Genomic DNA, 26200 nt, shown 5'->3' on the forward strand with positions numbered 1-26200 from the left:
GGAGGGACTGCAGAGAGAGAGGAGGAGGAGTTGAGTTACCGCCGCGGCCCCCCCTGTGCAGCAGAGCCTGGACGCTCCCGCCGGCCACAGAAGTGAGGGTGGTGAGTGGAGGCCGTAGCTGCGTGGCGCTGATGGGCGGGAGCGGCCGCGATGGGGCTGAGGAGTCTGTGCGTGCGGTCGTTCCGAATCCGGTTGGGGGAAGAAGGCCGCGGCGCTGGTGGAAGGAGCCGGTTTGAGGCCGGGTCGTTTGTAGGCCGTCGCGCAGAGGGAGAGGGGGGGGGGAGAGAGAGATTTGTCTTGAGTCTGCTGTATTTAGTGAAGCGGCCGGCCGTCCTTTCCGGAGCAGGGGAACTGGCTGAGGCTGGCAGGCCGCTCACTAAATATAGCAGACTCAAGACAAATCTCTCTCTCTCTCTCTCTCTCCCTCTGCGCGACAGCTTACAAACGTCCCGGCCTCAAACCTGCTCCTTCCACCAGCGGCCTTCTTCCCGCAACCGGATTCGGAACGACCGCACACACAGACTCCTCAGCCCCATCGCAGCTGCTCCCGCCCATCGGCGCCACGCTGCTCCTTTCCGGAGCAGGGGAACCGGCTGAGGCTGGCAGGCCGCTCACTAAATACAGGAGACTCAAGCTTCACTAAGTACAGCAGACTCAAGACAAATCTCTCTCCCCCCCTTCTCTCTCTCCCTCTGCGCGACGGCCTACAAACGACCCGGCCTCAAACCGGCTCCTTCCACCAGCGGCCTTCTTCCCGCAACCGGATTCAGAACGACCGCACGCACAGACTCCTCAGCCCCATCGCGGCCGCTCCCGCTCATCGGCGCCACGCTGCTCCTTTCCAGAGCAGGGGAACCGGCTGCGTCTAGCAACCGCTGCCGACACGGCGCCCATGCGGCATGGCAGCCTCAGAGCCAGTTCCCCTGCTATGATAAATGAAGGTAAAAACGAATTGGACATTGTGCTGATTTTAACTTAATAAAGATTAACATTTTTTAAAAAATGGATGCTCATTCCCAGGTTCATAAAACATGGGTTTATGAAGTCTCAAATGACTGTTCAAACTGACCTACTGCAACATCTATTCCTGGGTTCAGAATTCTAAGTTTTAAAAAGCTACACTGTAAATTCACAATATTACTACGAAATGACAAGGTGAAGCAAGTGGTGACCAGAGAGGGTGCCTTCTTAGTTGTGACACCCTCTTTATAGATCTTCCTCTCCAGATAAGTTTGCTTGGTAGCCAATATTACATTTTCTTATTTTCCCAGGCCTTTTAATGTATAATGTTGTATTTTTTTAATATGATGATGACTGGTTCTTGTATTTTACTTTGTTTTTGTAATGCACTCATCTCCATTCTTAAAATTTGTTCAACCTTGGCAGGCAGAAATTCCATTTGGTAACAGCAAGCTTTTAAACCTCGCTGGGTTTCACAAAGCAAAAATCAAAATGGAAAGGTAGAGTCAAGTAGCTTAACCAAATTTAAGAAATGTAGATATTAGATAATGGCTCCCTGTAAGCCTTTCCCATATTAAAATTCTTCGTAATATTTTAACCAGCAGGTTCCTTGCTGTTTGCTAAAACTGCTCATTAGGCCACAGCTGCTTTGAGCAGCTTTTACATTTAAGGCCCTGTCAACTAGAAGAGTGTTCATCAGTGCACAGATAAGCCTGGCCACAGTAGGAGATGACAGTTTTTTTCATGCCCCTCGAAATCTCTTAATTCCTGTCATTTTTTCTCCCCTCCTACAAAATCTCATTCTTGCAGGGAAAAAGACTTCATGCTGTAACTTGCTTAGCAAGTTCTGTTAATATCCATGACACTAAGAGAGTATTTGGATTAAAGGACTACAGCATACAGACGTTAGCAGAATTTTCCCACAGACTTAGGCTTTTAAATACCCCTTCCATCTCAGTATCTGTCCAAATTGATTAGGCTGTGGATTGAATCGTGGTATAGAATGAATGAATTTTTTTTTGTAGTCTGTGGATCTTAATGCAAGATTCGGAGCTTACACTTCTGGATCTAATGATCTTCTGAAATGCAGATTACAAGTGAGAACACCCGCCTGCCTGCTAAACAGCTAAAGGGATTATTGGAGACACCAATATGGGGAGCAGTAACATGGGTGCAGCAGTGTGCAGTCCTGGTGTTGTAACTCTGCTGCATTATTTGTTAGTAGTAACTTAATGCTACTGTAAAATTGGCACATTGATGCCTTTTGTGTAGGCATCTGCCACTCAACAATAGCAATGAGCAACCTATTAATATAGTTGTCCCCTCCCAAGGCTGGAACTGATCTGGAATGTAGTGGGGGCACTTTCTAAGGTGGAGGCCTCCTGGACTATAGTGCTTTCATGGGAGTCTCTTATGGGCTAGCAGATTAAAGCATGTATGTAGCAGCAGACATGGTTTGAATTGTGCCTTTTATTTGGGATAGTTGGTGCCATAAAACAGCTCTCTCATCCCTACAAACGTTACTTTTAGATAGTGCAGGCAAGAAGGCGTTGTTATGTGCCTTCAAGTCGATTACGACTTTTGGTGACCCTATGAATCAGCAACCTCCAAGAGCATCTGTCATGAACCACCCTGTTCAGATCTTGTAAGTTCAGGTCTGTGGCTTCCTTTACGGAATCAATCCGTCTCTTGTTTGGCCTTCCTCTTTTTCTACTCCCTTCTGTTTTTCCCAGCATTGTTGTCTTTTCTAGTGAATCACGTCTTCTTATTATGTGTCCAAAGTATGATAACCTCAGTTTCATCATTTTAGCTTCTAGTGATAGTTCTGGTTTAATTTGTTTAACATGGCTGCAACCATATCTACTCAGAAGTAAGTCCTATTGAGTTCTATGGGGCTTAGTTCCTTAATAAGCATGTTTACAGTTGCTGCCTTCAGGGGCATCCATCTGCGCTCCCATCTAACATCTCTGCAACACTAAGCTCCTTTCTTCCAATAATGGCCTGGCCTGAGGGCACATAATCCCTTCTTGCCAGAAGCAAGTAAGCGAGATTAAATGTTCCCTAAAGGCATTGAACTGTGACCTGGGAGACCAGGGTTCGAATCCCCACACAGCCATGAAGCTCACTGGGTAACCTTGGGCCAGTCACTGCCTCTCAGACTCAGAAGAAGGCAATGGTAAACCACCTCTGTCTGAATACTGCTTATTGAAGACCCTATCTGGGATCAACTTGAAGGCAGTCCATTTCCATTTTGCATCACCCTAAGCTTGTGAGAAAGAATGACCTTGTCACTTCAGATGGACCTAGGAACACCCTATTTTAGGTAAGATTTCTATTTTAATCTCCGATCAGATAATTTTTTTTTGAATGGTATGCTCCAAGCAATTGCGGTTGATACAATGTATCATGTTTAATGATGTCACCAGGGCCCGCCCCGTGACGTCACCAGGGCCCACCCCCATTTTCTCAGGTTTTTGGATGGCTCCGACCTGGCAACCCTACATCACAGCCTTTACCAACCTGGTGCCCTCTAGAAGTTTTGGACTACAACTTCCACCAGCCCCAGCAAGCATGTCATCCAAAACTTCTGGAGGGCACCATATTGGTGAAGGCTGCTCTATTAGGCGAGCACCTCTCCAGTTTCTCAGCTGCAGGTGAATTTCTGCGGGTTGCACTTGGAGGGGATGAAATGGGGAGCCCCATCAGTAATGCTGTTATTACTGCATTCCATTCTGCCTATGTTTGCTTGACTGGGACAACCTAGCCAGGTTAGAGAAGGCTGGATGCAATCCTTTGCAGAATGGCAGTAAAGGACATTTGAAATTAAACTCCGGCTTCAAAGCGTCTCCTTGTTTTTACAAATTGGGCCCCTGCACTGTCTTACAGGCCAAAACGGAAAATGGGGGGGGTAATGTTTCCTGAGCACGTTTCCTGTACAGCACCTTGGTGCTGTAGACTAGAGCTTCCTCATTCCTTTGAGGGCTTCTCCAAGGCTGAAAGCTTTTCCAGACAAAATTTGGGGGTGTGTGTGTGAAGGCTGGGCCTGGGTGGCGGAAACGTTATGTTTTATGGAAGTATTATACTAGCACACCACCCCTAATGCAGTGCTAGTAGTGTGATATCCTGGGGGGTGGGGGAAGCAGAAGACTTTGGGAAACGCTGTAGCTCCGGGGCAGAGCATCTGCCTTGCATGCAGGAGGTCTCATGTGCAATCCCCACTGGCATCTCCAGGTAGGGCTGCGAGAGGCTCCTGCCTGAAACCCTGGAGAGCCGCTGCCAGTCAGTGTAGACAATACTGGGCTAGATGGACAAACTCAGTATAAGTCAGTCTCTTGTGTTCCTATGACTGCTGGCTCCTTTTAAAAAAACTAAATCAGCATTGAAAGCTACGTCTTGGCTATAGGGCAGGACCAAGAGTGACCCAAAGTCGTGGGACGGCTTCTACAGGTACACCTTAATGGTCCATGCATCTGCAAGCCAATGTCAGATTAAGATCAAACGTCGGAGTAGTTAGAAATAACATTACAGTTGCAAGTTAGGACATGTAACATTTTGCCGGAGGCTTTCTTTCTATGAAGGAAGAGGGAGGGAAGCGAAACCTGACTGGTGCTGAGCACCTGTTTTCCATGCAGACTATCTCGAGGGCCATTCCACCCTGGCATCTCTAGATGTGGGAGCTGGGAACGTCTGGAGGGCTGGAGACAGTCATGATAGCCATAGGTGAAGCATCGTCCGTCGGTTGCTTCAGACGTCTTATACTTTATTTTTGCCCAGGCCTTACCTGACCCTTACTGTTGGGCCCTGTTATTCCAGTTCCTGCTTCAGGCAAAGGAGGAAATGATGCCCTTCACCCCAAGTCACAGGAACGCAGGAAGATGCCTTGCAGGGAGTCAGACCCTTGGCCCATCCAGCTCAGTATTGTCTCCACTGACTGGCAGCAGCCGTCCAGGTTTCCAGCCAGGAGACTCTCACAGCTCTGCCTGGAGATGCCGCGAATAGAACCTGGGAACCACATATTCTGCCACTGATCTACAGTGCAGAGCACCCACGGTGGCTCAGTTATTTTGGCAGCTTGAGAGTAAATTAAATGTATTGCAGCAATAATAAATTTTTAAAATGAACAATTCGCTTCACTTTCACAGCAACCGAAGCCAGCTGCCTCGGACAATTGCCACACTTTTTTGGCGGGCTGGACCGGCACCTCTGCCACGAACTTAGCAAGAACTGCCTCTCGCAGGCCCTGCGCTCAGGTCCTGCTTGTGGGCTTCCTGTTGGGGCATCCGGTCGGCCACTGTGAGAACAGGATGCTGGACTAGATGGGCCACCGGCCTGATCCAGCAGGTTCTTCTTATGTTCTTACAACACCCATGGCAGAGGCCCATTCATCCAGCTGGGAACACTTGTCAGAACAAAAGTATCTCCTTGAAAATACAGGTGTTGGGCACCTGTTGTATCTCGACAGAACAGCCACACTGAAAGCCCTTTTCTGAGTTACTGTGGAGTGGGCTTCCAATACCTTTGGAACTCACAGAGGAAGGTCTCCCGCAGGCTGCAGTGACCTACTGGGTATATAAGAGGTTATATACTGGGTATATAAGAAGGCCCATGAACTTCCCAAACAGAGGTTGGCTATTATCAAAGGTGCTATGGACTTCGAAGAAGCACGGATACAGGGCGATAGGGACAAACGAGCTAAGCGGAAGGAACGACAAATCCTCATCGCGATCATCTTCCATCTGGAAACCTATGTCCTCACTGTGGGCTGTGCGGATCCAGAATTGGCCTCCACAGTCACTTACAGACCCACTGTTAAAAACCTTATCTCGGAAGACAATCTTACGTGGCCACAAGTGATCGCCAATTAAATGATGATATAAACGGTAAGGAGGTCTCTCAAGTTCACCTTGCGCAAAAAGATGTAATGCAGGGATAAAAACACCAGCCTACCTTGCAAAGATTATTGTGATCATGAAGTATTCAGACCAAGCTATGTGTAAGTGCTACATTGTTATGATCCTATCCTGTGTCTCTTCCTCGTTCCCCAACACTCAAATTGCACATGGCAGGTTCAAACTAGAGGGGAAAGGGTGGCTTGAACACTAGAGGAGCTGAGACCACAAGCCAGTAGCCTTCTTGGCCTAGAGGGGAAGGAAGCAGCTTCAACGTGCAAGGAAGAGACGGGTGGGGTGGGAGGGTTGCATGAATGCTTTCCTGGTGCGTACAAAGGCTGACTATACCAGCATGTGTGTGCATGCTTTGTATGTGGTGCTGGGCTGCCTTTTCCGGCTGCCACTCAAGCCCACCCAGCTGAGGGCTAATCTCCACAAGGCAGAAAGCTCAGGGGAAGTGAGGGCCTCTTGCACTCGGGGTCACTACCGCAGCCATGCCTGGCTTTGTGGCTTCTGCCTTGCCTGTTTCCTCAGGGAGCCCAGAGCTCCTCACGTAGCTTTTTGCTTTTGAGCTGCCTTCCGCCTTCCATTTTTCTCTCTTGGCAGACTCATATTTTATTTATTTACTTATTTATTATTTGATTTATACCCGCCCTTCTAGCAGGAGCCCAGAGCGGCAAACAAAAGCACTATAACACTTTAAGACATCATAAAAACAGACATTAAAATACATTAAAACAAAACAACTTTAAAAACATTTTTTTAAAAAGCTTTGAAGATTTTTTTTAAAGGTTTTTTTAAAAAAGGGTTAAAGACATCTTAAAAAGCAATTCCAACACAGACACAGCCTGGGATAAGGTCTCAACTTAAAAGGCTCGTTGAAAGAGGAAGGTCTTCAATAGGCACCGAAAAGATAACAAAGATGGCGCCTGTCTAATATTTAAGAGGAGGGAATTCTAAAGGTTAGGTGCCATTGCTCTAAAGGTCTGTTTCCTATGTTGTGCGGAATGGACCTCCTGATAAGATGGTATCTGCAGGAGGCCCTCACCTGCAGAGCACAGTGATCAACTGGGTATAAAAGGGGTAAGACTGTCTTTCAGGTACCCTCGTCCCAAGCTGTATAGGGCTTTTTGGAATATATTTTGCTTTTTGAAAAAATAAACCTGCAAGGCAGAGCTGCCTAAAGCCAGTGTGCCAACTTTGGATAAATGCTTTTAGCATCACGTGTCCATCCTCACTCCCAACAGCAGCTAAGTAACACCATTTCCTCATGCTCAGCCCTTCATGACCCTAATCTCTCTCTACCCCCACCCCCTCCCTGATTTCCCCAAGATAAATTGCAAGCTCCATGGGGCAGGGACTTCTCCACTTTTGAAGTCTGTAAGATACCACATATATCCCCCACCTTTATGTGTGAACAGAACTCTGAACGTTTTATCCCTTACATGCCCAGTAGGTCACTGCAGTCTGCAGAAGACTTTCCCCTGCAAGATATCAGAAGGCTCACTCCACAGTAACGCAGAGCAGGGCTTTGCATGTGGCTACTCCATTCTGTGGAACAACATTCCTGTCAGGATGCAACAGGCGCCCACCATCTGCTTCTTCCAGAAGACACTTTTGTACTGACAAGCTTGCCCAGCTGGAAAAATGGGCCTCTGCGATGGGTGTCAGAAGAAAACAAGAAGAGCCTGCTGGGTCAGGGAAGTGGCCCATCTAGTCCAGCATCCTGTTGTCACAGCGGCCAACCAGATGCCCACGGGAAGGCTGCAAGCAGGACCTGAGCGCAGGACCTGTGGGGGCTGCAGGACCTGAGCGCAACAGCACTCTCCCTTCCTGCGGTTCCCAGCAACTGGTATTCGGAAGCATTCTGCCTTCGACCATGGAGGCAGAGTGTGGCCATTGGCACCTTTATCCTCCGTGAATTTGTCTAACCCTCTTTCAAAGTCAAGTTGGTGGTTTGCCACTGCCTCTCGTGGGAGCAAATTCCACAGTTTAACTATGCACTGCGTGAAGAAATACTTTCCTTTATCTGTCAATTAAAAAAATGCTTTTCAGATAAAAAGAAACAAAACACAAGGGATGAAATACAAACTAAATACTCTCTCCCTCCAGGGGAACGTCCTGTTGAAAAATACAAGAAACTATCAGCTAGTCATTCATCAAACAAAGGTGCCCTTCCACATTTCACCGTGGGTCACCAGTGGCCTATCCATGTTCCTTAGTTGCAGCATAACTAATAAAAGAGAACCAAACTGAGTAAAATTTGTCTGCTTTTTTTATGCGTCCTCCATTCCTGTATAGCCTCTGCTAGTTTCCCTATCAGAACAAGGGCTCAGATTTCCTGGAACCAAATGTCCATCATATCCACATTTAAAATCTGGCAGACAATCCTTTTGGATTGTTTTTGTTTTGTTTTAAAAATATCTGCTTTTTTGTGTGTTTAGCTGTTTTTTTGCGGATTATATTGTACATCATCTTGAGATTGTGTAGAAAGCAATTAATAAATTATTATTATTATGTGGAAAGAGCCACAGAAGTGAGAGTGCTACCTATAAGCAGAAGGTTAAGAAATAAATAAAATACTTGCTTTTCTATTTGGGGAGTGGGGGCTGGTTCTCTGCTGTATTTCTGCAGTTTGGAGCTGTTATTACACATTATGATTCCCGTATGTTAATTGTTTTAGTTTATTTACACTGATGTTTAAGAGGATACCTTATCTGATTGTTCTGTGCCGCTCATAAATGTGGATTTTTATTATGTTTTTTGTATTTGAATTTTATTGTGACATTTTAAGGATGTTGTAAACCACTCAAGAGATTTCTTTGAAATATGAAGTGGTATCTGCGTTAATCAGATAATGACCCGGAAGTTTTTTTTATTGTGCATTCATTATTATTTGCGCTCGTGACGCTATTGGGGTGATTATTCATGATCCTGCCTTCAATACTGTTGCACTTGCAAAAGTTTCGGAGCAGACATATGCTTTGTTTCCAATCAGTGCATGTCCCATAATTTCCTGCTGAAATCCTGTAAAATTTCATACCACATATTTTTTTGGGGGGGGCGGGGGTTGTTCCGCTTGTGTTGTGCTGTAGTGCAACAGTGCCCGTCCAGACAGCAATAACATTGGGGAAGCATCGCAAAACAGTAAAGTGGAATGGTGTGTGGACATCTTGCAGAAAACACCTGCAAAAACACCCAGTTTTGGAGAGATCCTAAACATACATTTAAAAAATATATGGGTGGTGCTATCAAAATCATCATCACTGAGCGTTTTCCCCTCCCTTGGGAAAACATAATAACCACAGCAGGGCAGGATCCATTCGTAGGCCACCGGTTAGCCAACTGCCCTGTCCCCACCGGTTCTTCAGTATAAATTGCTGGCAGATTGTCCAATCAAATTAATCATGTTGTCATTTCCTCGTTGTCCTTTTCTCCTCCGTCACTTTTGCAGCATTTGCTTCCGCAAGCAATGCAAAGCTCAGGGCAACTACTGAAGGCAAGTTCCTTTCCTTTGGAGAAGGAAACACCAGAGGCATGCTGTGAACAGCGTGTCTTTAAGAAAATATGTTTGCTTGCAAATGTGCTGTTGGGGAAAGAGTGGCAAGGATGCAGCTGCAGCAGCAGCAGCAGGCAAACACAGTCCAAAGGCAGAATCAGCACCAGGGTGCAGAATCCAGCAACCTCAGGGAACTCAAAGCTGCTAGTCCTCAGCATCCAGCTAGGAGAGTGGAAAAACTCACCTTCCCATCCACCCCCTTTAGGGTTTTTTTTATACAGTTGTTCCTTAGAAGCTGCTTACACACTATACCTTTAAAGCACATCCCCCCTCCCACACAAAGAATCCTAAGAACTGTAACTTCTTAAAGGTGCTGGGAATTGTAGCTCTGTGAGGGGCAAACTACAGTTCCCAGGGTTCTTTTTTTGGGGGGTGGTGGTTTTAATATCCTTTAAATATATGGTGTGTACGCACCCTAAGTGCCTCTGAGTGTCTGCAGAATTATTTTCCTTCGTGAAAGGAATGCTGGCCTGAGACTGGATATACTCTACAGTGTGGCATCCTGTGTCTCACTCCCTGAGGTGGTGGAATCATTACCGCAGGTACTGTGCTGGCTGAGAGGCAGCTCAGGGCAAGATAAGAGGCTGACATTAGCCTAAGGAGGCTGGAAGACCCAACCCAACTGCTTGTATTCTTACCTGAGGGCAAGCTGATCCCAGGACACCCTCCTGTCATCATGACGTGCTGCTCCTCCTGGGCCAGTTCTCCCTGGAGTAGCACAGGGCACGGCCTTGTGCAGAGTCAGACCATTGTTCCATCTGGGCCAATACAGCCTCCTCTGACTGGCAGCCCCTTATTCAGTGTCTTTGCTCCCTACCAGAGATCGGCCCTTACAGTTAATTTGCACATTTTGCACATTTCACAGTGCAAAAGAATAATTGGGAATTTGTTTTTAGTTTTGCATCCTCCAGTCGCAGGAACAGCCGCAGCATTCGGGCTGTGTGATAAATTAGGAATCCTAATCCACACATTCAGCCTTTTATATGTGACCAGCCATTATGCCAGAGGTAGCCAATGTGGTGCCCTCTAGATAAGGGGAGGGTAAAGTTTGGCCAGAGCTTGGAAGATTACTTTTAAAAAGTAATAAATTACAGTTACAGTTACATGGCCCAAAAAGTAGTAATTACCGTTACAATTACAATTGCTCTGAAAGTAACGGATTACTTTACTTTTCTTCCAAAGTAATCACTACAATTACATTTCAGTTACTTTAAAAAAAGCCTACAAGGTGCTGGCCTTGGCTGCTGCACATCTAAGTAGCCTAAAACAACATTAAAAATAAACAAACACATACAGAGGTAATAGAATAATTATTTTTATTCCTAAAATAGCAATGGTGGTCTCTCTGCTGGTAAGGGTAGTGGGGAGGGAGGCTGTGGCCACTACTCAGATCTTTGCATGCCAAACCAAGTGCAACCCCCCCCCTCAGCCAGCCAGCATAATCTCTCTCACTTAACCACCTCCCAGACCCTGCCCTGCCACCAACTCACTCAAGCAAACATTTTCCCCTGAGATGCAAAAAACACTGTTTTTGTATATGTCCTCGGGACCCACAAAAATAACATATTTTATTTTCTTACCTGTTTCTTGGATACTTTTGTTGAGCAGCTTCAGCCTCTTTGAACTCAGTCCTTTTACTTTCTTGTCTTCTGTTCCATTCCTGTAGCAGTTTTTGCTCTACAAAGTCCAGAGTTAAAGTTCCATCTGGCAACGTCTCCATACTAGTAACCAAAGTGTCCCATTTTTGATCAAATGAAGATAACAGTATATAAACCATCTGAATGTCACTGTGATTCACTCCTCTATCTTGAAGATCTCCAAATAATCGACGAAATTCAGCAAGATGCTCACTCATAGTCATTTCATCAGTAAAACGCATCTGATATAGTTTTCGCGCTAAACACAGCCGGCTTCCTGTGGTTTGCTGCACATGAGCGGCTCTTAGCTTTTCCCACATTTGATGAGATGTCGGCTCATTACTCACTAGCAACAATTGTGTATCAGACAGCCCCAGAGTAATAAAAGCCTTCGCTTTCTCGTCTTTCTTCGTCCACGCTGCTGATGGAGCGGCCGGAGGGGGATTTTCCACCACGTCAAATAAATCTTCTTTGACCAGAACTGCTTTCATTCTCCATTTCCAACTGGAGTAATTAACCGCATTCAATCTCTCCATCAGCATCCCGGATGACAGGTTTATAGCCATGTTGTCCACTCTTTACTTGCCTCTTTCTTGCTGCTTCTTTCCTCTGCAACCACGGATCCAAACAGCACCAGAACCTCTTACTTTGGACCATAAGCTGGGCCCATAACCCCTGTTGGCGCATGTGCGTTGGTACGGTCCAGAGAAGCGACTCTGGAGCTGTGCAGAACCAGAAATAATCCAGACCAGGCAAAGTACCTTGTAAGAGTCTTTTACTGACAATAAGTTTCAAACGCAATCCTCTCTCCATACAACTTTTCCCCCACACTAGAGCTTCTGCGAGAGCTGCTCTTATCAGAGCAGTTGCCCTTGCCAACCACCTGCTGGCCTTGACAACTCTGGCACTCACTGTTGCTCAAGTTAACCCGTTTTCTTCAGGTTTCCTTTTCTCTGCAAAACCTCTGTCTGTGAGTCACATAGATAGCACTACTGGCCAACAGTAGTACATGCCCTGGTCACCTCTCGACTGGACTACTGCAATGCGCTCTACGTGGGGTTACCCTTGAAAACGACCTGGAAACTACAGCTGGTACAAAATGCGGCGGCTCGTCTGCTTACAAATAGCCGCCGCCGTGATCACATTACGCCGGTGTTAGTTCAGCTACACTGGCTCCCAGTTGTTTTCCAGGCCCAATTCAAGGTGTTGGTATTAACCTTTAAATCCCTATACGGTCTCGGCCCAGTTTACCTGAAGGAGCACCTCCAGTACCACCAATTAAGCCGCCTGACTAGATCAGCCACGCAGGGCCTTCTCTCAGTACCACCAACGAAAACAGCTAGGTTGGTGGGGACTAGGGAGAGGGCATTTTCAGTGGCGGCCCCCACTCTCTGGAACTCCCTCCCGTTCGATCTTCGACATGCCCCTTCCCTGGATACATTTCGCCGAGCATTAAAAACCTGGCTCTTTGGACAGGCCTTCGGGACCTCCGGGGTGGGCTAATCTTCTTATCACTATTACTGAATGCCTGTTGATTACATACTGTTTTATGGTGCTATTAATTCTTTATTGTTGACTGTACTGTAGTGCTTGTATTTTAAATTGTATTTTAAATTGTATTGTACTGGAATTTAATTGTGTACGTCGCCTAGAGTGGCTTCGGCCAGATAGGCGACACAAAAATTAAATTATTATTATTATTATTATTAAATAAAGGTAGGTAGGTAGGTAGAGGGGTGTGTGTGTGTGTTCTGGGGGAGAGAGAGAGTCTCCCCGCACCTCATCATTTCTTATTCCACGTATTCAATAAGGGGTGGTGTTTTCTGTGGTGGTTTGACTACCTTCCATTGTTTCTCTTTTGGGTTTTTTAATGCAAGGAATTTCCTAAAAAGGCATTCACCTACACACCAATTAAAGTGAATAGGTGAGAGGCTGAAACTCTGTATGTCCAAGGTATCGGATCTAAATGACCCAATGTGGTAAATAACTCTTATTTAGCACATTAGCTGTTTTATGTTGATGCACAGTTAAGGTGTTTATCATTCAGTACGCTTTATTAATACCTCTGGAAGGTTTTTTTTTAGTTGAAGTAAAAAGTATGTGGCTGGGATTTTGTGTGAAATTCCAGGAGAATTAACAGATCCATATATCATCTTGTATAGTAATAAACAATAAATTTTAATTTAATAGAGTAGTATTTAATTCTAGGCCTGCTTAGAGTATACATTTTGAAGTTAATAGACATGACTAACTTAGAGAGCCAGCGTGGCGTAGTGGTTAGAGTTTTGGACTACGAACTGGGAGACCAGGGTTCGAATCCTCACACAGCCATGAAGCTCCCTGGGTGACCTTGGGCCAGTCACTGCCTCTCAGACTCAGAGGAAGGCAATAGTAAACCACCTCTGTCTGAATACTGCTTACCATGAAGACCCTATCTGGGATCAACTTGACGGCAGTCCATTTCCATTTTGCATCACCCTAAGCTTGTGAGAAAGAATGACCTTGTCACTTCAGATGGACCTAGGAACACCCTATTTTAGGTAAGATTTCTATTTTAATCTCCAATCAGAGAATTTTTTTTTGAATGGTATGCTCCAAGCAAATGTGGTCGATACAATGTATCATGTTTAATGATGTCACTAGGGCCCGCCCTGTGATGTCACTAGGGCCCGACCCATGATGTCACTGGGGCCCACCCCCATTTTCTCAGGTTTTTGGATGGTTCCGACCTGGCAACCCTAGTTATGACATATTGATTGAGAGTGATAATGGATATTGATAGCTATTATTTTTATTATTTATCAATTGATTTATGCACCACTTATATGCCAAAATGCCTTCGGTTTACAACATAAAATCGATTATAAAATACATACATAACAAAATACCAAATTACAATTCAATTAAAACCTCCTTAATTAATATATACAATAAAACAAACCAGTGAAAAGCCAAAAATTTAAACAGTTAAAAATAAACAGTCTAACCAGTTAAAAGCAGATGTTCAAATGCAGGGAAAGCATACCTAAACAGGTGTGTCTTGAGGAGTTGGCAGATTGCCAATGCAGATGTGTGTTTGAACTCTGATCATGCGCACGGGTGTAGTCGTTCAGGGGATGTTAGACCCCTTACTTTGGGGGGAGTCTCCAGCATCCTACGAGCCAATCAGCATGAAAGGAGAGTATGTTAGCCACTGAGAAGAGTCTTCCAACTTGCTTCCTTGTTTTCTGTTGATTGGAGCCACTTAGAGTGAAAGGAATTCCTACTAGTTCTTGCTTCAGAAAGCCAAGTTGCAGAGAGTGAGATTTCTGTAATTGCAGTGAATCCTGAGGATAGCATCCCATCTAGATCCTCACGCAGTTTGGTAGCAGCAGGAGCTAAATGTGTAGACACGGAATTCAGTAATTCAAGCAATATTTCTGACAATGATAGAGAAGCACAAGGCACTGTTCAAGCCTGGCCAGATTTTTCTATAATCTCAGAAGGGCGCATGCCATGGCTGTGACTCTCACGAAGGGATTCTGCACTTCTGAATTTCTACTGATGCTTCTTGCTTGTCAGGATAGAGAATCAAAAGGGGTGGGTGAGTTTGTGTAGAAACCAGCTACTGCAGAACAATGAAGTTTACATTAATCGCTCCACCCAGTTTTGCCTCTGGCCCCACCCATCACTGGCATGTGGGCCTCAGAAGGTTTCCCAGAATTGAAATGTGGCCCTTGGACCTTTTTTCCATGCTGCTTTATTCCGGAGGAAGGGCATACAAGGCATGATGACACTCTATGTTAAAGATGACAAAAAATCAAAGTAGAAACACCCCTGCCCCCCCAAAAAGGCACACTTCTCCACAAAATCCCTGCGGGTGGTAAATACCAGTCCCCACAAGTCATTTAGTCCTGGAGACATACTGTTGTCCTGCTGGGGTATGTGCCCAAGGTGATCTTGAGATGGGCAGCATCCAAAGGAGGAGATGTTGAAGTAATGGGTGACTTCAACAACCTTCACATAGACTGGGCACGTGCATATTCATGTCATGACAAAGAGGTAACATTTCTAGATCCAATACACTTTTGACTTCAAAAGACAAAACTTGCCAAAAGTGAGGAGGTGATAAAAATGGGAATGGAAAGTCAGGAGGACCAAATCTTCCAAGAGGCTTGACTGTTATTCAAAACCACAATAAATAATAAATAAAATAAATAATAACAAGCTAATGGAATGTGAAAAAGGCAAATTCTATGTTGGGGATCATTAGGAAAGGGACTGAAAACAGAACAGCCCATATGGCCATGCCATTATACGAATCCATGCTGCAACTGGACCCCCTGCCTGGCCCTGGCTCCAGAAAGGGTACAGGCAATCTTGCAGCCTCTTGCATCAGCTCCTGGCTGTGTCAGGGGGCATAAAAGCCCAGCTGTCTTTGAGGAGTCCCAAGGGTGAAGGTGCTACCCTCTTCCATTTTTTTTTAGACCAATCTAGAGGAGATTGGTAGTGGGGAGGGCATATGCTGCATGTGTAGTTCCTGCACAGGGTGAGAGCCTGTGAAGTAAACTGAATGATAGGAGAAATTGCCAGATGTCTTCAGAGTAAGAGTCTGCAACTGGCAGAAGGCTGGCCCTCCCTGGGTGTGAGATGGGGGGGGTAATATATATACCCTGTATGAAAGTTACTGAGTGGGTCTGACTGTTCCCAATTCTCTCAGAGGCCTACTGGGATAACTGGTTCCAGTAGGTAGGCTCTTGCGGTGTCCATATTAGGTGTTTAAGAGTAAGGAGGAACATGGGTGATGCCACTCAAATTTCAATGAACATGGGTAGAGGGAGGTATGGCCATGGGGAGGTGGTGAACTACCATAGAAGGTGAGGACAAGGCTATCTACGCCTCGTTCCCACTCCTCTCATGGACGGGTTCCTCACTGCTCATCTGCTGAGCCCAGCAGATGAGCAACTGTGGCCTGTGTGTGCTGTTGTTTAATGCCAGATCAGTACACAATAAGACCACACTTTGGTGTGCATTACTGAGACCTGGGTGGGTGAGGTGGAAGGAATTGATTTGACCCAGCTTTGCCCATCTAGATACTCGGTGCAACACCAGCACAGGCTGCAGGGACGGAGGGGGGGGGGAGGAGTTGCTGTGGTCTACAGAATTTCCATCTCTGTCACCAGGAAACCAGTCTCTCTTGGAGTTGGCTGTGAGGGCTTGCATCTGGTGTTGGGCCAAGGAGACAGTAAACTAGGGTTGCTGCTGGTGTACTGTCCAACCTGCTGCCCAGCAGCTTCTCTGACCGAGCTGGTGGAGCCTGTTTCAGCTGTGGTGTTGGAGGAGCCCAGAATGATCATATAATAAACAGATGGAACTCAAAAAGAAGCAGGCTTAAATTTATTTATTTCTTACATTTATGTCCCACCTTTCCTGTAACACAGTGATTCCCAACCTTTATGAGTATGGGACCCCCTTTATAACTCAAAACATTTCGTGACAACCCCCCCCATGCTAATTGTAATTTTAGACTCTGTTAATTGAAAAAATGATGCATGGCAAAATCACATCTCCAAATATCCCTTTCCATAAAAAGCTCCATAAAAAGACAGGGAGGTGTTGCTTTCTTTTCTTAACGCAAAGGTCCAATTAAATTGGTATCCTCCTCTCCCCCCACACACAAACACAGTCTGAAGATGTGCAGTCCTGTCTTCCAACACCATTGGTTTACAGTGTTGGACTAAGAGCCAGGTTCAAATCCCCACCCAGCCATGTAGCCCACTGGGTGACCTTGGACGAAACGCAGTCTCTCAGCCTGACCTATTTCATAGGGTTGGTGTAAGGATAAAATGGAAAAGTACATGCAGATGGCCCCAAGTTTAATCCACAGCGTCTCCAGCTAGCAGCAAACCCTCTTGATTGCACTACGCAGTTCCCGACAAGCTCCATAGTGCAGCCAATCCCAGTGGGGCTTGCTGTCAGTGCTAATCATTTAATTGGCAGGGTCAATGAGCCCCATTTGCCAAGCAGCAATTAGGAGCTCATATTAAGCACCCGATTGTTCCTTTGGAGTTGCGTCCTTAACTGCCCCAGGCCTGATGCCACGTATGACATCGTGTGGGAGAGGTGGCCTTGATTTGGGGAAAATGGCCTTGCAGGCCAAACTGGGGCCTGTACTGGGCCTGCAGGGCAGAGGTTCCCCACTCCTGAGATAAAAGGATCAGGTGGCACGTGAAAGGAAAGACCTTCTCTGCCTCTGACTGATAATCTGTTGCCAGTCAGAGTGAGAACTCTGAATTTTGAAAAGGCGTGAATCTTCTCTTGTGCCATCTAAATGGATACAGATACAAAAGAACACAGAAACTATATCTTCTTCACTGTTTGGGGAAAAAAAATGGGACCCTTTGACTTAAAAACATCAAACCAGCAGCAAATTCCAACAGCATAGAACTGCATAAAATATCCCCTTCTCTTATAGAATATCTTTAACAAACCGGCGACAGTCTACATGTCTGATGGCTACACTTATCAGATGATGTTCATTAATCCACTGACTGATTGGGTTCTTTCTCCAGCACCAGTTCAAAGGCATCAAGATATGAATGTCTTCATTTCTCAGGAACAGTCTCCTCTCCCTTGTAAACAACAACATTCTTGTCTGTTTCGTATACTTTGACTTTATAAAGAGTCCCCTTAGGAAGGCACTTCTGGAGGTTTTCCCAGATGAATACAGCAACATTCTCTGTAGTACTGCAAGGAAAAACTGTGAGAGTTAGCTATTCTGCCCTTCTAGTGTAGATTTCTGTCATCTTCACACACACCTCAGATGTTCCTACTCCAGAGAGAGAAGCTGCTGCAGATCACTGCACAATGAGGTACCAGAGTCCTCTGTTGACGTAACCTTTATACCCTTCCACACACTTCTTTGAATGTTTTTGCCAATTATTTTTGAGTTTCATAAAACTTTTTTTGCGCTAATCCAAAACAGGTTATCTGGGCACTCATATTAGAAACTGCTGCCGAGGAAGATTTGCCCTCTTCAGTAAGAGTAGACACTGGCAAGGGCTACCCCAGCCACAAGTACTGCAACTGCATCAAAACAGATCCTCCACCCAAATCAGTGTGGTGTTAATCAGGCAGGATGGCTGCACATCTGAGGATAAACCATAACCTTGGCAAAGGAATCCGACAAGCTTCAGAAAGACCAGCTGAGAAATAAGAGATGGAATGCCCATCCCAGGTAACTCCTAATGCTCACTGCTGCCCTTTAATCCAGCTGTACAAAACTCCAAGCATGGCTGTTCCATATGGTGCAGGGCATGGATGATTCCTTGGTTTCAACACAACCAGCTTCTAGCCCTCATTGCTGGCTACAGCTTACAAGAGTGCAGGCACTACGCGTTAGAAGCTAACCTTTCCCCCTCAAGCAATCAACATCTCACTCACTCACTCACCCAGCCCCTCTTTCCATGAGTACAACATCCAACGGTACTCTGCATTTGTCTCTGCTGAGTTTCATTTTGGTAGTTTTGGCCCAAGTCCCATTCTGCCAAGGTCATTCTGAATTTTATTCCTGTCTTCTGAGGCATTAGCAACCCCATTCCAGTTTTGTGTGATCTGCAAATCTGACAAGGATTCTGTCCAAACCATCATCTAAGTCGCTAATAAAGATGCTGTTGAGTCCCAGGACTGAACCCTGCTTGAACATTTCCCCCAGTTTGATGAGGAACAACGGATGAGCTCTCTTTGGGTTCTCCAACCCACTGTAGAAACTACCCGACTGTATTATCACCTGCCCAGAGGTGGGCAACCTGTGGCCCTCCAGATGTTGTTAAACTGCAAATCCCACCATCCCTAGCCATTGGCCAAGCTGGTTGGGGCCAATGGGGCTGGAGTTCAGCAACATCTGGAGGGCCACAGGTCGCCCACCTCGGATGAAGACTGCATGCTATCAAAATATCACGGGGGACTTTGTCAAACGTTTTGCTGACATCAAGATTAAATTATGCCTACACCATTCCCACAATCCACTAAGCTAGTTACCTAATAAGAGAGATATAAGATTAATCGTGCAAGAGGAACAGCCCCGGTTCATCATGAAGTGGGGGAGGTTCGCCTACCTTACAACATTGGCAAAATAGGAGACATCTGAGATTAATTTATGTGCCTTCAAGCCGATTACGACGTATGGTGACCCTATGAATCAACGACCTCCAAGAGCATCTGATATAAACCACACTGTTCAGAATAGGAGGCCTTTGAGAAGTAGGCCCAAGGCCCTCTCAATTGACTTAGGGTGGGTGTTGAGCGATTCCTCAGCGCATTGCCAAACTCTGCCCCCTCCCAATCTGAAAAGTGCCTCTCCCATCTCCCTCCTTCCAAAAGGAAGCCCAGCGTCTCCGCATGACTTTCTACATAATCGCCTGCCTGTAGCTGCTTCTCTCTCTAAATCAGCCGCTTGCGGATGCAGTGCTCCTTCGGTAGGAAGGGCACGTGGCTCCCTCTCTGGCTGTTGCTGAACAGGCCTTGGAAAGCAGAGGCACGTTTCAGTCAGTTTGCAAAGGAGTCATGTTGCTGGTTCAGCAAGACTTTCCTTTAGTATGGAGAGCTATGACGAAATGTGGTACTTTCTGAGGTAAAATCTCTGTGTGTGTGTGTGTGTGTTGGTAACCCCTATGGGTTATATTGGTTTGGTCCAGTGGGTGGAGAAACCTTATGGAAGGATTGTATTAAGGAGCTGAGTACAAACCGTGAGGAAGCTGAAGAGAAAAGGAGCTGTGAATGCCAGGGAGTAAGGACTAGGCCCTTGTCACCTTGAATTAGGTAATGGGGTTTTACAATTATGTGTGTAAAGGGGATGGAAGAGTAAATTAATTCTTTTGTGGCTTTATGTATTTGAATTTAAATTATATTTTATTTAGGGCTTTGAAGTTTGCAATTGGAAATTTCTGAATTTTCTCTACTGGACTTTCTGCAAGCGACTTCTTCAATTATGTCTTGCTGAATGCATTGGACTTTGGGAATTATTATGTTAAGAAGATATATGATATATTCTGTTGGCATACATGGTGTTATGCTCCTTTCAGTTATTGTTTAAATATATATATATATATAAAACAAACATTGTAATTGTGTTTGCAGTATTCGTTTCAACGAGCCCCATAGGACCCAAGAAAGAGGTGCATGTTGGTAGCCAGTCTGCTTAATCCCTTCTGAACTAAAGACAGACCTCGCGCCTGCTGGAGGTCACTTGGAGCTCCTTTCCTCGGAGTCGGTGGGCCCGCCGGCCAGGCCTGGAGACAGCAGCCAGCCAGTTCGAAGGAGACACATGTTGCGTCCAGCTTGCAGTTTTGAGGCAGCTGGGGACCAGCCCTGCCAGGGAGCAGTTTCTGAGGAAAAGACGCTAGTGACACAATCTAGCTGTGGGGAGTATGATAGCACTCATCATGAGGACAGTTCAGAACATGACCCATCACCCAGATCTCAGCGCTCAGTCAAGGAGGATGAGGACTGCTGCAGTGAGCAGGATCCTTTAATCCAGACAACTAGTGTGGCCAAATCCTTCTCTGCTCCATCCCTCCGGGCCTTGACCTCGCCCTCTCAAGACTCTGCCTCCTCCTCGACCAATGGCAATGAGGAAAGCCAGTCTACTCCTGCAGTTAGCCTCCCACCTCCACAGGAGTTTGGCAAAGGCAACCCATTTGTGCTCTTCCTGTGCCTGGCCATCCTCCTTGAGCACTGTGACCATATCATCAAGAACAATATGGACTACAACGAGCTGGCCATGCATTTTGACCGCTTGCTCCGTCGTCACAACCTGAACAAAATTCTTCACAACGGCAAGGCCCTCTTTGTCAAATACCAACGTTCTAAAGTCTGGGAATAAAATGGGAGTTTATTTCTGGTGCCCTGGTGCTAAACACATTTATTGGGGGTAAAGCCCCATTTTGTTGAAGAAAAATGATAACATATATCTTAAGGTTAAAAAAAAAAAAAATGAAGATCTGTAACCATGTACATGCCCAGCCAGCCACCCCATGTCTATTAAATGCTTTTAAAAATAAGAAGGATGCTGCAGTGACTAGTGTCAGCTCCCGGTGGGCCTCAGCAGGCCCAGGTGTTGATCCCAAGCTTGTTTGCCACTGCCCTATTCATCTGCCACTCCCTGAGCAAGAACCCGAGTGCAAGAACACTCTCCCCTCCTGAGGCTTCCGGCAACTGGTTTTCAGAAGCATGCTGCCTCTGACTAGGGTGGCAGAGCACAGCCATCACAGCTAGTAGCCATTGATAGCCCTGTCCTCCATGAATTTGTCTAATCTTCTTTTAAAGCCGTCCAAGCTGGTGGCCATTTCTGCATCTTGTGGGAGCAAATTCCATAGTTTAACTACGCGCTGAGTAATAAATTAAAATGATTATTATTATTGTTCAGTCCAGCTTGTCCATGAAATGTGTACGTAACTACTGTCCAGCCCTGTGAGGTGGCCTTGCCACCCGCCTATCTGCAGAGCAGTAAACCACAAATGCTGGCAGCCAATCAAAACTCCCTTCCCCACCTCTGTTTTTTCCTTTTCAGAGTTGTGTGTGGTGTGCATCCCTCAAAGCCGCTGCGTCTCCAAAGACTCCTCTGCTTTCTAAGCGAGTGAGTATATATATATATATATTTGATTGCTGGATTTAACTGAATCTACTGAAAGGGTTAGGGTTAGGATGAATAATTTTTTTTTAGGTTGAATAATTGTATTATTCTAGACACTATCCTACAAAAGAGTGGTGGGCCTCAGCCACTACCCCACTCCACTAAGACTTGTGACACTCACAAGCAGCATTTGAAAGGAAAACGAAAACCCCAACCAAACATGCAACACAACCCGCACACCTCCCAGAGGCACATCTGCCCAAGAGAACCCTCGGCAGGGTTCCGCTACATCCCTGGAAACGCCTGCTACCAGCTTCCCACCGGCACCATCATCACCATCCCCACCACCATGCCAATGGCACGGAGGACAAAGCACCATCCAGGAGTGTGTCCAGAGATCCACCCTCTCCTCAGTCCAACACCCGGTCCACGGGCTCATCCAGACAGAGCGGGATAATCCAGGTGTTCCATACCCACTCTGTCAGCTGAGAGTCCTCACTTGCCCCTTTTCCCGCTCCTTTCCCGCTTTTTGCTGATATGAAAAACACGCTTTTTTACCGGCCGCACACGCAGCCCCGAACATGCGGCATCTTCTCGCTTTTTTCCTATCCATGCCCATGACACATCCGATTCATTGGGAAAATATGACGTCTGCTCCCCCCTCCCCTTCCACTGCTATCAGTTCTGCGCATGCGTGCTTGAACGCGGAAGCGCGGAAGTTTGAATTTCCTGTGGGCGCAATGGAGTTAGCGGAGGTGAGGGGGCTCCCGTTTGCATAAGCTGGCGGTCATGGCCCAAATCAAATTTGGAGGAGGGAGCCACGAGTCCTCCCGTAGCCTGTGAGGCCCTGGGCAAAATCATAGGTGGCTGATGAAAGGGTGGCGGGCAGCACAAAGAACCCACTCAGGCAGGGGATTCGCACCTCCCCCCTAAAAGCCGTGAGCACACCTGCTTCACAGCTGATGAGCCGGAATCGGGCAGCACAAGGAATTCACTCAGGGGATTCAAACCTCCCGCCAAAATACCTCACACAAACCCGATTGACAGCTGATGAGCAGAGAGGGGGGAAGCTGTCCAGCCACTCTTCTGGGGATGGGGGGGTGCCCCAAGAGCGGGAAGCGGCTTACGAGGCTGCACGGCTACAAAGGAGAAAAACACACCACAGCCCACCCAGCTTCTCATTGCACACAAACAACACCTATGGTTACGGTGTCCCCCACTTTACAACACCATGTCTGCTTGGCAAGTCTTGCAGAACTGCGCATTCGTGGTAAACCAGAATAGTTACTCCAGTTAGCAAGCGGCTTCTTGGATATTTCCCTTTTCGGCTTGCCAAACACTCCCTCTGGTTAAAGTCAGCCATAACTCAGGATCGCAGCTAATTCCGTTGCTATTGGGAAAAGGCTATAGCTCTGTGACAAAGCACCTATAGCAGCTGCTTGGCAAGTTTCGCAGAAATGTGCATTCGTGGTAAAGCAGAAAAGTTACTCCATTTAGCAAGCGGCTTCTTGGATATTTCCCTTTTCGGCTTGCCAAACACTCCCTATTGCAGCCATTATAGGCCCCAGCAAGTACATCATAATTGGGGCACAAAAGTGATTTGTGTTTCCCCTACCAGTTTCCCCTTCCTTCTGCTGCTTTCACAAATATGCTTTCTTGCATTTCTGCAATCACGTTAATCCAAAACGGTTAAACAGCCCTGTTACACTCCATTTTATATACACGAACGTCTCAATTCCCATATACTTTGGAAAGGTTCCCTTCACACAATTAGTGTGCGCCGGGCTCTCTAGGAGGTCAGAGTGCCGGCCTCTATTGTTGTGGAACACGCATGTGGAGCGCTTTCTCTTCCTCGTGACAGCGTGTTTGCGGCCTACAGGAGCGGGATCCTCACGCGGCAATAATGGCAGCGGGGAGACCGACCAAAGGCCGCTATTGGCGCAGGGAGGAGCTGCGCTTGCTCCTAACTTTTATTAAGAGGGCGGGCAAAGCGGAGAGACTGATGGGGAGCACCCCGCTCCTCACTGCTCCAACATTCCAGGCGGTGGCACGTCAGCTGGACGAGGCTGGGTTCCCACGCACCACGGCGCAGGTGCGCTCGCGCTTCAAGCGGCTAAAGGCTGCTTTCTTCAATGCCATGGAGGCATCCCAAGGGGTTCCCCCCCATAAGCGGCCGCCGTATTTTAAGGAACTATACGGCTTGTGGAAGGAGGGGGGGCGTCCCTCGTGGGAGGATCGCCGGCCTGCTGGTAAGTTATGGTCTCAAACATTCCTGTGGGGAAGGTGTTATGTTTATTGAGTTTGATGGGACTGTGTACAGTTTGGGTGCCGCTTTGTTGTCATGCCCACTGTCCAGGTATGTCCGCTTGCTGAGTGGATCAGATGTGGGGAGCCACAGTGCATGCCTCTGACCTCTCCACATGTGTGGACAACTGGGATGGCAGCAGTGCCCTATGAGTTTCCCACCTTGCTCTTCAGACAGGCTTTTGGGGTGGGCTAGATGTTATCCTCATTGTTTTTTAGATTTTTAATTTTAGATTTATTCCTATTGTGTATGTCGCCCAGAGTGGCTGGACATCTGGCCAGATAATACATTCTATACGTAACAGAAAATACAATCAATGTCGCCAGTTAGCAGTGTGTGTCTTTCCTGTTGCCTTCCTCCAAACAAGGTGGTTGGGAATTCACTGAATGTCATGTTAGGTCAATGATAATTATTCTGTGATTTAACAATTCCCTTCACGCACAGGGCATCCAACAAGAGGACAATGTGGTGGAGGAAGAGCCAGAAGGTAGGTCACCAATCACACTGGTTCATGGCCAGCTGCATGCAGGACAGTTCTAAAATGGTCCCTATGACGGTTATGGGTTAGGTGACTTGCTTGGAGGCTAATGCATCTCACCATCCCATCCCTTGCACTTTTCTCAAGGGTATCCAACAACGCACCAGGGATGATGTCAAGTCATGGCATGGGCAGCATGGCAGTTGGTGGTGGGAAATGTCTACCAATGATGCTTTCTCCGTTTTCTTCATAACAGCCGGGCCCTCCGTGGCAGAACCACCCAGACCGCTACCGCTGCAAGATGAACCCATCCGTGTTGTGCACGTCACCACGCAGACCACCATGCTGCCCCGCGTCGCGCACGTCGCCACGCAGACCACCATGCTGCCCCAGTCCACCCAGACAACCAGTCTGGAGGATTTAATGGCCATGATGGAAATCATGGATAGCAAAATCAACACCCAAGGTGAGGTGTTCTTGCACTTGGGTCCTGCATGCGGGCTTCCCCCAGGCACCTGGTTGGCCAATGTGAGAACAGGATGCTGGACTAGATGGGCCACTGTCCTGAACCAGCAGGCTCTTCTTATGTTCTTATGATTACATGCATGTGTTTGGCCCAAATCATTGGGTTTTTTGGTCATCGTCTAATGTGTGCAAACATGCTCTGCCTTGTAATGTGAACAATACGCAATGTGCACGTGGCTACAACAAACAATGCCTATTGTTCCTCTGCATTTATAGGTCAGCAGTTTGAGGAGCATCGGAAGTCCACACAGAACACCATCACAAAGATGGAGACGTTGTGGATTCCTGGTCTGCACCACAGATTGCGTGTTGTGGAGGCAGAACAGGGCGCCTCAAAGTTGACAGGCCAGGCTCCGGACCAGCGCTAGCGTGTGATTTGTAAGTAGCCCAATCTGTCTTTGCAAGTTTTGCACCCCTTCCACCGTTCCCCTTTTGCAGTTACACTGGTTGTGCGATTTGTGTTGGGGTTAGGGTTACTGCTGGTTAACTGGAACGAATGGAAATTTAATTTCTGTCTATCTTGAAAGGGTGTCTTCCCTAAATGTGGGGGAGATGGAACAGGGGATCAAGATATCATTTTAAATGTTGCATGTGTAGTCCCCAATAGGATCTTATGTACCTTGTTTGTTGCTTTTGTGAAAATCTTTTGCTTGCCCTTCATCTTTTCTGATCCACACCTAGCGCTGTGGTGATCAAGCAGTCATTTACAGGTGTGCTGAACATGCCGCTGGTGTTTCTTATCTCATAGAAAGAAAAGAATGTGAATTTGCCTGCATTTTCATCCAGACTGATTATGCATTTGTTCTGTGATTTAAGCGTTTCAGTTGCATGCAAAGTGCCAGTGTGAATTGCAAATGTCTGTGTTGGGGAAATGCAGCCTATTTAAGGCAAACTGGCAGGCTGACATATAGGGCCGAGTCCACTTGCTCCAGCACCTTCCTTATGTGGATATTTGTTTTTTTTTTTCTCTTACAGGCACAACACCACTCAAGGGTGTGTGCGTGGGAACCCAGCCTCGTCCAGCTGACGTGCCACCGCCTGGAATGTTGGAGCAGTGAGGAGCGGGGTGCTCCCCATCAGTCTCTCCGCTTTGCCTGCCCTCTTAATAAAAGTATTATTTAGTTATGTTTAAGGTTTCCATTAAAATTCTTAAAACAACCACCACCAGTGTGGACTTTTTAATGGTAACCATAACAGCGTATTTATTGCACTGTTAATGCTGCTTTACAGTCTAG

At 46.6% G+C, this 26200-nt stretch overlaps 1 protein-coding gene and 1 long non-coding RNA gene across 7 annotated transcripts; both read left to right on the top strand.

Moving 5' to 3' along the window:
- Positions 1–26114, top strand: LOC133386956 (TBC1 domain family member 25-like). Of its 6 annotated transcripts, XM_061630785.1 has the most exons (8): positions 6–101; positions 438–941; positions 18010–18261; positions 21595–21660; positions 24407–24449; positions 24697–24906; positions 25182–25343; positions 25941–26114. In XM_061630785.1, the coding sequence occupies exons 3-7, from the start codon at positions 18244–18246 to the stop codon at positions 25331–25333; spliced, it is 489 nt and encodes a 162-aa protein (XP_061486769.1). In that variant the 5' UTR covers positions 6–101; positions 438–941; positions 18010–18243; the 3' UTR covers positions 25334–25343; positions 25941–26114. The 6 variants fall into 6 exon arrangements, with proteins under 6 accessions (XP_061486766.1, XP_061486771.1, XP_061486769.1 ...); XM_061630786.1 differs by lacking the exon at positions 18010–18261 and having other exon boundaries at positions 25941–26113; XM_061630782.1 differs by lacking the exons at positions 18010–18261; positions 24407–24449; positions 25182–25343; positions 25941–26114 and adding an exon at positions 20163–20860 and having other exon boundaries at positions 1–101; positions 24697–24781.
- LOC133386958 (uncharacterized) lies at positions 980–8101 on the top strand. Its single transcript, XR_009763322.1, has 3 exons — positions 980–3283; positions 5103–5840; positions 7303–8101. It is a non-coding gene; the product is annotated as an uncharacterized LOC133386958 (long non-coding RNA).
- Positions 26115–26200: the final 86 nt, after the last annotated feature.

The sequence above is a fragment of the Rhineura floridana genome, chromosome 6, assembly GCF_030035675.1.
Source record: "Rhineura floridana isolate rRhiFlo1 chromosome 6, rRhiFlo1.hap2, whole genome shotgun sequence".
Lineage (NCBI taxonomy): Eukaryota > Metazoa > Chordata > Lepidosauria > Squamata > Rhineuridae > Rhineura > Rhineura floridana.

What these genes read in the sequence shown, in the direction of transcription:
- LOC133386956 (XM_061630782.1), top strand. Translation starts at nt 20,350, where the DNA reads ATGTTGCGTCCAGCTTGCAGTTTTGAGGCAGCTGGGGACCAGCCCTGC. An exon ending in GAACAAAATTCTTCACAACG is followed by an intron (nt 20,861 to 21,594) that starts GCAAGGCCCTCT and finishes TTTCCTTTTCAG; the next exon opens with AGTTGTGTGTGGTGTGCATC.